We start from the raw sequence: 16,369 nt of genomic DNA, 5'->3' as shown, positions 1-16,369 counted from the left end.
TTGGCTCATAGGACTCCTGAGGCAGCGGACAGGTACCGACAGGCCAAGCGGTGTGCGGCTTCAGCGGTTGCGGAGGCAACAACTCGGACATGGGAGGAGTTCGGGGAAGCCATGGAAAACGACTTCCGGACGGCTTCGAAGCGATTCTGGACCACCATCCGCCGCCTCAGGAAGGGGAAGCAGTGCACTATCAACACCGTGTATGGTGAGGATGGTGTTCTGCTGACCTCGACTGCGGATGTTGTGGGTCGGTGGAGGGAATACTTCGAAGACCTCCTCAATCCCACCAACACGTCTTCCTATGAGGAAGCAGTGCCTGGGGAATCTGTGGTGGGCTCTTCTATTTCTGGGGCTGAGGTTGCTGAGGTAGTTAAAAAGCTCCTCGGTGGCAAGGCCCCGGGGGTGGATGAGATCCGCCCGGAGTTCCTTAAGGCTCTGGATGCTGTGGGGCTGTCTTGGTTGACAAGACTCTGCAGCATCGCGTGGACATCGGGGGCGGTACCTCTGGATTGGCAGACCGGGGTGGTGGTTCCTCTCTTTAAGAAGGGGAACCGGAGGGTGTGTTCTAACTATCGTGGGATCACACTCCTCAGCCTTCCCGGTAAGGTCTATTCAGGTGTACTGGAGAGGAGGCTACGCCGGATAGTCGAACCTCGGATTCAGGAGGAACAGTGTGGTTTTCGTCCTGGTCGTGGAACTGTGGACCAGCTCTATACTCTCGGCAGGGTCCTTGAGGGTGCATGGGAGTTTGCCCAACCAGTCTACATGTGTTTTGTGGACTTGGAGAAGGCATTCGACCGTGTCCCTCGGGAAGTCCTGTGGGGAGTGCTCAGAGAGTATGGGGTATCGGACTGTCTGATTTTGGCGGTCCGCTCCCTGTATGATCAGTGTCAGAGCTTGGTCCGCATTGCCGGCAGTAAGTCGGACACGTTTCCAGTGAGGGTTGGACTCCGCCAAGGCTGCCCTTTGTCACCGATTCTGTTCATAACTTTTATGGACAGAATTTCTAGGCGCAGTCAAGGCGTTGAGGGGATCTGGTTTGGTGGCTGCAGGATTAGGTCTCTGCTTTTTGCAGATGATGTGGTCCTGATGGCTTCATCTGGCCAGGATCTTCAGCTCTCGCTGGATCGGTTCGCAGCCGAGTGGGAAGCGACTGGGATGAGAATCAGCACCTCCAAGTCCGAGTCCATGGTTCTCGCCCGGAAAAGGGTGGAATGCCATCTTCGGGTTGGGGAGGAGACCCTGCCCCAAGTGGAGGAGTTCAAGTACCTCGGAGTCTTGTTCACGAGTGAGGGAAGAGTGGATCGTGAGATCGACAGGCGGATCGGTGCGGCATCTTCAGTAATGCGGACGCTGTATCGATCCGTTGTGGTGAAGAAGGAGCTGAGCCGGAAGGCAAAGCTCTCAATTTACCGGTCGATCTACGTTCCCATCCTCACCTATGGTCATGAGCTTTGGGTTATGACCAAAAGGACAAGATCACGGGTACAAGCGGCCGAAATGAGTTTCCTCCGCCGGGTGGCAGGGCTCTCCCTTAGAGATAGGGTGAGAAGCTCTGTCATCCGGGGGGAGCTCAAAGTAAAGCCGCTGCTCCTCCACATCGAGAGGAGCCAGATGAGGTGGTTCGGGCATCTGGTCAGGATGCCACCCGATCGCCCCCCTCGGGAGGTGTTTAGGGCATGTCCGACCGGTAGGAGGCCACGGGGAAGACCCAGGACACGTTGGGAAGACTATGTCTCCCGGCTGGCCTGGGAACGCCTCGGGATCCCCCGGGAGGAGCTGGACGAAGTGGCTGTGGAGAGGGAAGTCTGGGCTTCCCTGCTTAGGCTGCTGCCCCCGCGACCCGACCTCGGATAAGCGGAAGAAGATGGATGGATGGATGTTTCAAATTCCAGTAAAAAAAAAAAAAAAAAAAAAAAAAAAAAAAGACATCTTACCATAATGAATTGTCCCAACAAAAATGTGGTTACTTTTGTTTGGCCTTTGACACATTTTGGAACGACTTGTTGCTCGGCAGAATTAGTGATTGGGTCTGTAGCTCTGTAAAAAAAAAATGTATTGGTCCTTTACCGTTGCTAGGCAAAATTCACAGGGCTAGTTATGAGTGCCCTATCAGCCAGTGAAAGTCATTTGACATACAGGAACAGGAAGTCAGACCACTCTCTATTAAATAATAAATACATGGCAGCTCTACACTGCAGAGTAAAGCCCACACTCATCGCTTTAGTTTATGACTTGATGTGTTAATATGACTTACACACTGTCAGGCGGACGCTGCTCCTGAGCGGCCTGGCGAGGGCAGATACCGAGGCCAGACAGTCCACCCCAGAGCTCCTTGTCGCCATCAGGCTGACGTTGCTGCTCACAGTGAAGAGGCTCTTACCCGTTTCTTTGCTACTCAGGTTGTACTCGTGCTGGCTCAGCTGCACACAGTTGCCCAAGAAGAAACATGCAAACAGTTAACATTTACATCTCCTCCAATAAACACACAAGGTTGCTCTTTTATTCTGTTTAAAATAGATGTTAAATGTAAACAGAAAAAAATTAAACATGGTAGGCTGTAGTCTATAGGAGCTTGCAGAGCCATACGTAATAAATGTCCTTTTTTGAACAAAATTGCAGTGTAAATTAGCACATTTGTTAATATAAACAAGTACCGTATTTTCTGGACTATAAGGCGCACTTAAAATCTTTTTTTTTTCTCAAAACTCGACAGTGCGCCTTATAACCCGGTGCGCCTAATGTACGGAATAATTCTGGTTTAGCTTACCGACCTCGAAGCACTTTTATTTGGTGCATGGTGTAATGATAAGTGTGACCAATAAATGGCTGTCAAACATAAGAGATATGTGTAGACTGCAACATGATGGCAATATGACTCAAGTAAACAACACCAACATGTTATATGTTCCATTGAAAATATAGAACATTACACACGGCGCTTAAAAATCTATTAAAATGTTTTAGTATGACTTTGGTAAGCTATATAGCTGCACCGCTTGATGAATTGTACTGTGCTTTAACATACAAGTACTGGTACCTGCTGATCTGTATTTGGGATCTGCATAAATCCTGAAAAATTGCAGCGTCTGCTTTTGTAGTCCGTGCCGACACCGTAGTCGATAAGCTTCTTCTTTTTTTCTACTTGTTATGGGACATTCATTCTCTATGTTGCCATTTCTAATATAAAGTAGTGTAAAGTTCTTACTTATATCTGTCAGTAAACTCACCATGAAAGCGCTAAAACACACCGGTGTAGTGAGTTTACATTATTCACCCAAAGAACTTTAGTTATTAGAGAGTTCCGGTCCAACGGTTTTTCACAAGACACGTTTCCGGCCTTGTTGTTGTTTCCGGATGAGGAGACGCTGCGCCGTTATTGATTGAAGTAAAGTCTGAGTGTCGTTAAAACAGTTAGCTCCATCTTTTGACACTTCTTCCACTCCCGTCCTTGCACGCTACACCGCTACAACAAAGATGACGGGGAGCTGACGCTGTCGAAGGTGAGCCACGTAAATAAGACCGCCCACAAAACGGTGCATCCAGAAGCGACTGTCAGAAAGCGGCTTGAAGATGATCTGTAAAACATCATCTATGCAACATTTTGACCAAAGAACCACCATTACACGTTATGTAGACCACAAGGAAGTGTTTTACATTTAGAAAAAAAATAATAATAATATGACTCCTTTAATGCGCCCTATAATCTGGTGCGCCTTATGTATGAAAAAAGATGGAAAATAGACCATTCATCGGCAGTGCGCTTTATAATCCGTTGCGCCCTATGGTCCGTAAAATACGGTATTAAATAATTGTAGTGGCACATTTCTTACACATACAAAGTCTCCAAGATAGAAACGTATTAGAAAATATCCACATCATTCAACTTACTGCTTCAGGAATTTAACGTAATGAATTATTTTTGCCACCAGGTGTCGTTAAAAAAGCAATTACCACTCCACTTTAACTTAAAGACAGCATAAGTCAGTTTCAGGCAATTAACAATGAATAGGTTAGTGTTTTTCATACCTACCATTGTTCTTGAACAGTCCAGGGCTGAGAGAACCAATCACTAATTCTGCCTAGCTACAAGTAGTTCCAAAATGTGTCCAAAGGGCCAAACGAAAGTAACCACATTATTGGGACAATTCATTATGTAAAGATGCCTTCATTTTTATTATTTTTTTTATTTTTTATTATTGGGCTTTCAAACACAATCACCAAATGTGCTTAGCAGCAAGTGGCTGCCAAATATGTAAAGGATAATAAAAGTATTACAGTATAATACTTTTTTTCTTACTGAGCTTTAGGACACATGCAAAGTATTCCTCACAACAAGTAGCTGCAAAATATGTCACTGATATTAAAATTACTATACAACTTAATTTTTAGGATACAATTGCCAAATTTGCAACAAGTGGCTGTACAAGATGTAAATGATAATAAAAGTACTATACTGTACTTATTTTCTGTACTGGGCCTTGGGACACAATCATCAAATCGGTATAGCAACAAGTATATGCAAAAATATGTAAATATGAATACAAGTACTATATTAATGTTCTTTTACTGAGCTCAATGACACAATTGCCAAATCTGCCTAACAACAAGTAGCTGTAAAATATGCAAAATAATAACAAAAGTACTACAGTACTTCTTTTTTTCACCAAATCTGACTAGCATAAAGTAGTTGCAAAATATGTAAAGCATAATAAAGTTCTGCAGTGCTTTTTTTTACTGAGCACCTGACACAATCACTAAATCTTTGGGACACGATCATCAAGTCTTTCGAGCAAGAGGTGACTGCAAAATATGTAAATGATTATAAAAGTTCTATATTTTTTTTCTTTACTGCACCTTGGGAAACAATCGGCAAATCTGCGTAGCAACAAGTAGCTGCAAAAATGTGTAAATGCTTATAAAAGTACTATATTACTTTTTTTTACTGAGCTTAGGACACAATCGCCAAATCTGCCTAGCAACAAGTAGCCGCAAAATATGTAAAATAATAATAAAAGTAGTATAATACTATTTTTTACTGAGCTTTAAGACAAACTCATCAAATCTGCCTAGCAACAATAGCTGGAACATTTGTAAAGGATGATTACGTTTTATACTACTTTTATTTTGCTGAACACAGGACACAATTGCTAAATCTGCCTAACAACAAGTAGCTGCAAAAATATGTAAATCATTTTATAATAAAGTTCTATCTTTTTTTTTACTGAGCACCTGACACAATCGCCTAATCTTTGGGACACAATCACCAAGTCTTTCGAGCAACAAGTGACTGCAAAATATGTAAATGATGATAAAAGTTCTATACTTTTTTCTTTACTGGACCTTGGGAACCAATTGGCAAATCTGCGTAGCAACAAGTAGCTGCAAAAATGTGACGATGCTTATAAAAGTACTATATTACTTTTTTTTTACTGAGCTTAGGACACAATCGCCAAATCTGCCTAGCAACAAGTAGTTGCAAAATATGTAAAATAATAATAAAAGTAGTATAATACTATTTTTACTGAGCTTTAAGACAAATTCATCAAATATGCCTCGCAACAATAGCTGCAAAATTTGTAAAGGATGATTACGTTTTATACTACTTTTATTTTGCTGAACACAGGACACAATTGCTACATCTGCCTAACAACAAGTAGCTGCAAAAATATGTAAATAATTTTATAAAAAAGTTCTGTCTTTTTTTTTTACTGAGCATCTGACACAATCGCCAAATCTTTGGGACACAATCACCAAGTCTTTCGAGCAAGAAGTGACTGCAAAATATGTAAATGATTATAAAAGTTCTATATTTTTTTCTTTACTGCACCTTGGGAAACAATCGGCAAATCTGCATAGCAACAAGTAGCTGCAAAAATGTGTAGATGCTTATAAAAGTACTATATTACTATTTTTACTGAGCTTAGGACACAATCGCCAAATCTGCCTAGCAACAAGTAGCTGCAAAATATGTAAAATAATAATAAAAGTTGTATAATACTATTTTTACTGAGCTTTAAGACAAATTCATCAAATCTGCCTAGCAACAATAGTTGCAACATTTGTAAAGGATGATTACGTTTTATACTACTTTTATTTTGCTGAACACAGGACACAATTGCTAAATCTGCCTAACAACAAGTAGCTACAAAAATATGTAATATTATTTTACAATAAAGTTCTGTATTGCTTTTTTTTTTACTGAGCACCTGACACAATCACCAAATCTTTGGGACACAATCACCAAGTCTTTCAAGCAAGAGGTGACTGCAAAATATGTAAATGATGATAAAAGTTCTATACTTTTTTCTTTACTGCACCTTGGGAAACAATCGGCAAATCTGCGTAGCAACAAGTACCTGCAAAAATGTGTAAATGCTTTTAAAAGTACAATATTACTTTTTTTTACTGAGCTTAGGACACAATCGCCAAATCTGCCTAGCAACAAGTAGCCGCAAAATATGTAAAATAATAATAAAAGTATTATAATACTATTTTTTACTGAGCTTTAAGACAAACTCATCAAATCTGCCTAGCAACAATAGCTGGAACATTTGTAAAGGATGATTACGTTTTATACTACTTTTATTTTGCTGAACACAGGACACAATTGCTAAATCTGCCTAACAACAAGTAGCTGCAAAAATATGTAATATTATTTTACAATAAAGTTCTGTATTGCTTTTTTTTTTACTGAGCACCTGACACAATCGCCAAATCTTTGGGACACAATCACCAAGTCTTTCGAGCAAGAGGTGACTGCAAAATATGTAAATGATGATAAAAGTTCTATACTTTTTTCTTTACTGCACCTTGGGAAACAATCGGCAAATCTGCGTAACAACAAGTAGCTGCAAAAATGTGTAAATGCTTTTAAAAGTACTATATTACTTTTTTTTTACTGAGCTTAGGACACAATCGCCAAATCTGCCGAGCAACAAGTAGCTGCAAAATATGTAAAATAATAATAAAAGTAGTATAATACTATTTCTTACTGAGCTTTAAGACAAATTCATCAAATCTGCCTAGCAACAATAGCTGCAAAATGTGTAAAGGATGATTACGTTTTATACTACTTTTATTTTGCTGAACACAGGACACAGTTGCTAAATCTGCCTAACAACAAGTAGCTGCAAAAATATGTAAACAATTGTATAATAAAGTTCTATATTGCTTTTTTTAATGAGCACAAGACACAATCCCCAAATATTTGGGACATTCTGACACAATCACCAAATCCGCCTGGCAACAAGTGGCTGCAAAATATGCAAATGCTAATACAAGTTCTATAGAATACAATGACCTGGATAAATGAGAACATCCGCAGACAATACCATTGTTCTCTGTTTGACTAATTTCATGTGATCAAAACTGTTGTATCATTCCACTCTACCAAATAATAAAAGTATGTTTGATTTTGTGCTATATAACGTATCAGATCAATATTGCCATCGACCCATACTCAAGGCTCCATCAGGAGTGAAAAGGTTGTGTCGGCACAAACCTATAGTGACCACACAATGATACTGCCATTTTGTAGCTTTAATAAATACAAAAAACTACATCAGGAGGTTGCCTACAGCCACAGATGTTATTGACATGTTTTGACCCTGGGGGTCATTTGTTTTTGTAGACCACCCTTGACTAAAGGAGAAGGTACAGGTGTTAAAATGAGTCGTGTTTTTAGTTACCTTTTTTCCATCTACTTCCCACTGTAAAGAAGGTTGAGGGTGCCATCCTGCTGCCTGGCACTCCAACAGGACTGACTGCCCCTTTAAAGCTGTCGTGTTTCCTCCGAAGACTTTCACACTGCCTTTTTCTGACAAAAATCACAAACAATTTTTTTTTTTTATATTACTCTATATTTCATTTTTTGTTATGGGCGGGAACAGACTTTGGGAGTTGCTTTAAGGGACAATAATCCCACATTTTACACTTTACAGACTTTGGTGTTTGAAATGTTTTACTCTTGTTTTACAGGATGTTGGGAGCAACACATCATTCATTTTTTTCATTTCATTTATTTATTTATTTCAGGCAATGACATAAAAAAGTACAAAGTTGACAACACATAATATAAATGAATTTAGTGCAAAAGGTAATGTATAGTATGTAATGCATGATTGTCCAGTTTTGCCTGAGTCATGAGGCTGGTGTGTTTTTATAACTTATCCCTGGTTGTGCAATCTGCAGTTCTACCAAAATATTTTTTGCAAAATAGTAAATATGTTAATATATGTACCTAAATGAAATTAAATGTAAAATAATCATAATATTAATAATAAAATAAATTAAAAAGGAATACATTTTTTACTAATTTAATTAAACAGAATCAAATCTAATTAAGTATAATTACATCAAAATCAGATTCAAAATCTACATCTAAATCAAATCCAATCAAATTAAATTAAACTGCATTAAATTAAAATACGATTTTCTATCACTGTTTGTGATTAAATAAAATTAATTAAAATTAATCTATCACTGTCTGGTGAGGTGGATGCTGAATACGAGCATGTCGGCAATGGGGATAAGAATGCAGATTTAACCTGCGCATAACTTAAAAAAAAACTTTTTAATGCTGCACAAAAATTCAACATCATGTCACAAATTAAATTTAATTAAAGTAAATATAATTGAATTGAACTAAATCAATTAAATTAAATTAAATTAAATTAAATTAAAATGATGGATAGGCATGGTTGTAGTGGCTGCGTAATCCAAGCAGTGAGTAAAATAATGCAGATTTATCCTGTGCACAATTTCAGAACACTTTTTTAATGTTTGCACACAAATTCAACTTCATGTCACAAATTAAATTAAATTAAACTAAATATAATTGAATTGGGCAGCACGGTGGTAAAGGGGTTAGTGCATGTGCCTCACAATACGAAGGTCCTGAGTTCAATACCGGGCTTCTGTGTGGAGTTTGCATTTTCTCCCCGTGACTGCGTGGGTTCCCTCCGGGTACTCCGGCTTCCTCCCACCTCCAAAGACATGCACCTGGGGATAGGTTGATTGGCAACACTAAATTGGCCCTAGTGTGTGAATGTGAGTGTGAATGTTGTCTGTCTATCTGTGTTGGCCCTGTGATGAGGGGTGACTTGTCCAGGGTGTACCCCGCCTTCCGCCTGAATGCAGCTGAGATAGGTTTCAGCACCCCCCGCGACCCCGAAAGGGACAAACGGTAGAAAATGGATGGATGGATGATAATTGAATGAACTGAATGAACTAAATGAACTAAATTGAATTGAATAAATAAAATAAAATTAAATTAAATTAAATTAAATCAAATTAAATCAAATTAAATCAAATTAAATCAAATTAAATTAAAATGTTGGATAAGCGTGGATTTAGTGGCTGTGGAATCCAAGCATATTCATCCTGCGCACAACTTCAGAACACTTTTTTAATGTTGCACAAAAATTCAACCTCATGTCACAAATAACAAAAACAATTTGAAAAAATCCAAACAAAATAAAATAAGATACAATTAAATAAAAATGTTGGATAAGGCGTTGTTGCAGTATAGCTGCGGAATCCGAGCATATCAGCCAAGAGGAGAAAAGTGCAGATTTACCCTGCACACAACTTTAGATTTTTTAGCATATTCTCTTCAAAACAATTATTTTAGTGCCTCACTAGGATCCAAAGCTAGAGATGTCCGATAAATGCTTTAAAATGTAATATCGTAAATTATCGGTATCGTTTTTTTAAAATGTAATTTAATTAAATCAACATAAAAAACACAAGATACACTTAGTGCACCAACCCAAAAAACCTCCCTCCCCCTTTACACTCATTCACACTCATTCACACAAAAGGGTTGTTTCTTTCTGTTATTAATATTCTGGTTCCTACATTATATATCAATATATATCAATACAGTCTGCAGGAATACAGTCCGTAAGCACGCATGATTGTGCGTGCTGCTGGTCCACTAATAGTACTAACCTTTAACAGTTAACTTTAATCATTTTCATTAATTACTAGTTTCTATGTAACTGTTTTTATATTGTTTTAATTTCTTTTTTATTCAAGAAAATGTTTTTCATTGATTTATCTTATTTTATTTTATTAATTTAAAAAAAAAAAAAGGACTTTATCTTCACCATACCTGGTTGTCCAAATTAGGCATAATAATGTGTTAATTCCACGGCTGTATATATCGGTATCGGTAATTAAAGAGTTGGACAATATCGGAATATCGGATATCGGCAAAAAGCCATTATCGGACATCCCTATCCAAAACCATTTTCAAAGCCCCTAAAATGGAGCAGATAGGAGCCCTTCAAAGTGTCAAACTCCTGACAAATGCTTGTCATCTTCTCCCCTCCACCTGCCAAACAAGCCTCAGTGGATCATGTCGGTGCAGCAAGTTACCTTGATGTTGGTGATAAGATTGAAGACTGTTTGATAGCGGAATTCGCTGCCACACAAATCATACGCTCCGAGTGTAAGACAATACATTTTCGACTCCAGAATGAGACTGTAATGGCGGGCGTAAGTAAACGCTGGCAGGCAACCAGCAGCCTTGTTCGCGGTGACGGATGAGAGGCCGCCGCCATCATGACTGATTAATACGTCCAAACGGGGACGGAGAAGCATCAGCATCAGCGCTTTCTCGTTACGCTTCAATCCGAGCAGTGAGGATTCATGAGGCTTTAGGTTGCCATGGCAGCCTTTAAAGGCAATCAGTAGTGAACCTTGCTGATAAGTTCGTGTGAGCTCTCGGTGTTAAGGAAGGATTGTTTGAGGTCAATTAAAGCCCACGGAGGAGAGCTGCAGCACATTTGTGGCCGCCGTCCAACTGCTTTATTTGCGGCTGCATGCAGTACACAAATCACAGAGTTGCTGACTGCTAAGTGCCAGGATGCACGGTTAATTCCGAGGCTGCGTCAGGTCAGAGCCGTCGTCTGCTTGCAGCCAGAGGGGCTGATTCACCGACTATTAGTGAGCGAACATGTCGGCAGGGTGTGCACTCATGGCAAAGACAGCAATGAAGGCTTCTCTTTATGATATATTGGAAAAGGTGGCGGGTCATTGGCATCGTCCTTTTTTTTTTTTTTTGCACCAGCGTATTTCCTCACCGATGTTTTATTTTGCTGACTTGGCGGTTTAAGGGGCAAGGATGCAAATAAGCAAAAGGATAAGGTCACTGGAAGCGAGGCTCCGTACAAATCTTGCAGCATTTAATGAGTTGGCATCTCATCTGCAGCGTGACGTTCCCATGGGGGTGAAATAGTGCTGTGTCAGCAGCACTGTGGTCAATATCGCAACACATCAGTCATAGTAAATGTGCTGTTTTGATCAGTGACTAGAGGACTGTGAGGATTTGTGTTATTGCAAACATTTAAGTGGCAGAATTTTTTTTTTTTTTTTAAACGTGTTTTATAATTTTTATGAGTTTTTTTTAACACACACATATATATATATATGAATTGTTTTAACACAAAATTACAATATATATAGTAATTTTGGCATTATTGCTGTCATTATTCTATGAATAAATAACAAAAATACTCATCAATAATAATCATAATGAAAAATGATGTCATGAATAATACATTTTTGTTATAATGTACTAAATGATAAATGATTGTTATTTATGACATTATCACTAATTATTGTAATTATTTTATATTATATTGTATTGGTTGTTCAGTACTCATTTCATTATTATGATGGTCTTATGAGCTCTTTTTTTTTTTAAAACAAAAACAAGACTTAAGCTATACTTACTATATAATAACTTGCTACATGATACAATAAATAGTACAACTTAATGACTTCAATAAAATAAAGCTTAATTAAAAAAAAAAATAATAATTTAATATGTATAGTGTTTGTAAAGACACTAATAGGATAATACACGTTCATGCCATTATGTTCACCTTATATATATATATATATATATATATATATACATATATATATATATATATATATATATATATATATATATATATATATATATATATATATATATAATGAATGTCATAAATAATCATTTATCATTTAGTACATTATAACAAACATGTGTTATTCATGACATCATTATTCAATATGATTATTATTGATGAGTATTTTTGTTATTTATTCATATAATAATGACAGCAATAATGCCACTGTTGAATAAAATGGCAAAAAAAAGAACACATGCTGAGAAAATAGTGGTAACAATAATTATAATTATAATAATAATGTAACCATTTCTAATAAATCAGAATGAACCATACCTAACACATTTATTACAGGACAATGTGATCTTGTTAAGTAAAAGAAACTGATGTATAGTCAAGGAGGTAAGTATAACAGTAGCCCAGTAATACACTTATTATTTGAAGTTATTCTGCGTTGTTATTTTAAGTACGAACAATATTCCAAACGAGATGCTGTATGTAATGATAATGTGCATGGAGCAATTTTCTACTTCTAATTCTGAATATTGAACTCATTAATAAGCCACAATTAGCAGCTATCGGATAGTTTTGTGTTAAAATGTATGTTAATTGCAACAGTTTATGCCATTTTTTTTGCAATATTTTGCATAATATAGAGCGCTAGATAGTCATTTATTTGTTATTAGACTATCAAACTAATCTGTGGCCTGAAGAAACAGGAGTTCAGAACATTCTGAGTGGAATTTTCTCCAATTAAAACTAAGCACAGTCAACATCATCATTAAAAAATGTTTGTTTTTTTTACGAACCTTGAACGAAGAGGCTCGCTGTTTTCCTGTCGATTCCCTGCAGGTGACAGGTGACTTGCCCCTGGTGGTGCCTCCCAACGCTCCCGAAAACAAGCGTCCACCCATTCCTACTCGGGGCGTGGCTTTCCTCCGCCGTCACATTGGTGATGGAGGACGACAGCACGCCATGCTGCCTGGAGATGGAGACCACCACCGTGTTATTCAGCTCCCACAGCATCACATCCCACTCTGTGGGTTTGGTGGTCCCGCAAGTAAAGCGGGCCTGGTCGCCCCTGAGGACTGTCAAGCTGTCGGGTGACAGCTTCAACACAGCTGAAAGCCATCGAAACAAATATTAATGATTGTCAAAGCAAAATCAAGCTGCTTATGCTACCATGTGTCGCATATTTCAGCGTGCATGACATTTAGAGAAGGGGTGTCTAATTCGCTCAGGGGCCACGTGGAGGAAAATCATGGCATGATAACTTAAATATAAAGACAACTTCAGAATGTGTTCTTTGTTTACAAGCATATTTTGAAAATGTACAAATCAGAACACTAATAGTATTCTATTCTATTGGCCGTTATTTATAATTTCAGAATAAATTATGTGATAATGTTCATCAGTCAAATAGGTGGAATTGAGTCTGGCAGACTTTTAAAATGCTCCCATTGGTGTTATTTTAAATATTTTAGAAGATGAAATGAATAATAATATCAGAATCAAATTATAGGATGTTATTATTGTAATTTACTCATTTTCCTCAACCGATGCACGAACATCATGTGGTTTATTTCCATATGAGTTGGGAAATTGTGTTAGATGTAAATATAAACGGAATACAATGATTTGCAAATCCTTTTCAACCCATATTCAGTTGAATATGCTACAAAGACAACATATTTGATGTTCAAACTGATAAAAAAAAATTTTTTTTGCAAATAATCATTAACTTTAGAATTTGATGTCAGCAACACGTGACAAAGAAGTTGGGAAAGGTGGCAATAAATACTGATAAAGTTGAGGAATGCTCATCAAACACTTATTTGGAACATCCCACAGGTGAACAGGCAAATTGGGAACAGGTGGGTGCCATGATTGGGTATAAAAGTAGATTCCATGAAATGCTCAGTCATTCACAAACAAGGATGGGGCGAGGGTTACCACTTTGTCAACAAATGCGTGAGCAAATTGTTGAACAGTTTAAGAAAAACCTTTATCAAACTAAGGAATTTAGGGATTTCACCATCTACGGTCCGTAATATCATCAAAGAGTTCAGAGAATCTGGAGAAATCACTGCACGTAAGCAGCTAAGCCCGTGACCTTCGATCCCTCAGGCTGTACTGCATCAACAAGCGACATCAGTGTGTAAAGGATATCACCACATGGGCTCAGGAACACTTCAGAAACCCACTGTCAGTAACTACAGTTGGTCGTTACATCTGTAAGTGCAAGTTAAAACTCTCCTATGCAAGGCGAAAACCGTTTATCAACAACACCCAGAAACGCCATCGGCTTTGCTGGGCCTGAGCTCATCTAAGATGGACTGATACAAAGTGGAAAAGTGTTCTGTGGTCTGACGAGTCCACATTTCAAATTGTTTTTGGAAACTGTGGACGTCGTGTCCTCCGGACCAAAGATGAAAAGAACCATCCGGATTGTTATAGGCGCAAAGTTGAAAAGCCAGCATCTGTGATGGTATGGGGGTGTATTAGTGCCCAAGACATGGGTAACTTACACATCTGTGAAGGCGCCATTAATGCTGAAAGGTACATACAGGTTTTGGAGCAACATATGTTGCCATCCAAGCAACGTTACCATGGACGCCCCTGCTTATTTCAGCAAGACAATACTAAGCCACGTGTTACATCAACGTGGCTTCATAGTAAAAGAGTGCGGGTACTAGACTGGCCTGCCTGTAGTCTAGACCTGTCTCCCATTGAAAATGTGTGGCGCATTATGAAGCCTAAAATACCTCAACGGAGACCCCCGGACTGTTGAACAACTTAAGCTGTACATCAAGCAAGAATGGGAAAGAATTCCACCTGAGAAGCTTAAAAAATGTGTCTCCTCAGTTCCCAAACATTTACTGAGTGTTGTTAAAAGGAAAGGCCATGTAACACAGTGGTGAACATGCCCTTTCCCAACTACTTTGGCACGTGTTGCAGCCATGAAATTCTAAGTTAATTATTATTTGAAAAAAAAAAAAATAAAGTTTATGAGTTTGAACATCAAATATCTTGTCTTTGTAGTGCATTCAATTGAATATGGGTTGAAAAGGATTTGCAAATCATTGTATTCCGTTTATATTTACATCTAACACAATTTCCCAACTCATATGGAAACGGGGTTTGTAGTATAGTATCGCGGTACTAATGAATCAAAAATGGTACTATAGTCTGTTTGGAAAGTACCGGTTCGCCATCATTTTTTTTTTTTACAGGCATTGCGGCGCGTCGTCGTCACATCATTACATTGCTGGTTTTGCGAGCAGAGGAGCATGTTGGGCAGCGCACAATCTCGGAGTACTTACTAATTGAGTGTTAATAATTCAGTGTGTTCCGGGCCCCTATGTAATGGAAAAGTTTGGCTCCGAGGTCAAAAAAGTTAAGAACCCCAGCTTTAAACCATGCCATGTTTTTTGGGGAGACAAACAAAGCTAAAATGAATAAATTAATACAAATTTAATAAACCAAAGGTAATAGAGTAGAATAGGTAAAAGTAGAAATGTAAAAATTGTAGTAGAATAGAAAAAAATAAAATAAAATAAATTAAACAAAATGGATGACAATAAAATAGACAAAAATAGAATGAAATGAACAACATGCAGTATAATAGAATAGACAAAAACAGAATAAAATAAAATTAACAAAATATAATAGAGTAAATTAGACAACAATTGAAAAACAAAAACAAATGTAGAATAGAATTGAATAGACAAGTAAAATAAAATATAGAGTAAGATAGACAAAACCATATAATAAAATAAACATATGTAGTGCAATAGAATGAACAGAAATATAATAAAATAAAACAAAATGTAATAAAAATAAAATTGACACAAAATATAATAAAATAAACAAAACGTAGTTGAATAATCAAAAATAAAATAGACCAAACAAAACAAAATACAGTGAAATAGACAAACAGAGTAAAATTAACAAAATGTGGTAGAATAGAAAGGGAAAAAAGAAAACATTTTTTATTTTTTTACAAAAGACACTACATTAATATAGAACAACAATAGAATAAAATAAAATGTAATAGAATAAGACAGACAAAAAATGTAATACAAAAAACAAATGTCCTACAATAAAATAGACAAAATACAATAGAATAAAATGAAGAAAAGAGAATACAATAGAATAAAACAAACAAAATGTAATAGAGCAATATAGACAAAAAAAATCTAACAAACAATATAATAGAGTAAAATAGACAAAATATTGGATAAAGTGAACAAAATATAATAGAGTAACATAGATTTAAAAATATGATAGCGTAAAATCAACAAAAATGTTATTAAATAGAAAATAATAAAATACAATTAATTGTATTATCCAGCTATGTTGTTCTAATCGAAAATATAGAAAAATATGATAATACATGATTATGACATGAAAAATGCACTAGTTTCTCTTGTGGATGACAACATTGGCAGCACTTCATCAGAAAA

The 16,369-nt window shown here is 37.3% G+C and overlaps 1 protein-coding gene across 2 annotated transcripts in view; it reads right to left on the bottom strand.

The window, feature by feature from the left end:
- The window catches only part of igsf5b (immunoglobulin superfamily, member 5b), a 43,386-nt gene that overhangs the window by 22,540 nt on the left and 4,477 nt on the right, over positions 1 to 16,369 (bottom strand). Inside the window, exons 3-5 of one of the 2 annotated variants that reach the window (XM_061972037.1) lie at positions 12,713 to 13,024; positions 7,692 to 7,819; positions 2,258 to 2,423 (exon numbers count right to left, since the gene is read on the bottom strand). In XM_061972037.1, coding sequence (XP_061828021.1) covers positions 2,258 to 2,423; positions 7,692 to 7,819; positions 12,713 to 13,024 — 606 coding nt within the window. The remainder of the gene's footprint in view (positions 1 to 2,257; positions 2,424 to 7,691; positions 7,820 to 12,712; positions 13,025 to 16,369) is intronic. The other variant, XM_061972038.1, reaches the window with a different exon arrangement.

The sequence above is a fragment of the Nerophis lumbriciformis genome, linkage group LG17 (assembly GCF_033978685.3).
Source record: "Nerophis lumbriciformis linkage group LG17, RoL_Nlum_v2.1, whole genome shotgun sequence".
Taxonomy (NCBI): domain Eukaryota; kingdom Metazoa; phylum Chordata; class Actinopteri; order Syngnathiformes; family Syngnathidae; genus Nerophis; species Nerophis lumbriciformis.
Note: the sequence above shows the minus strand (reverse complement) of the source record. Positions and strands in the feature narration are given on the sequence as shown.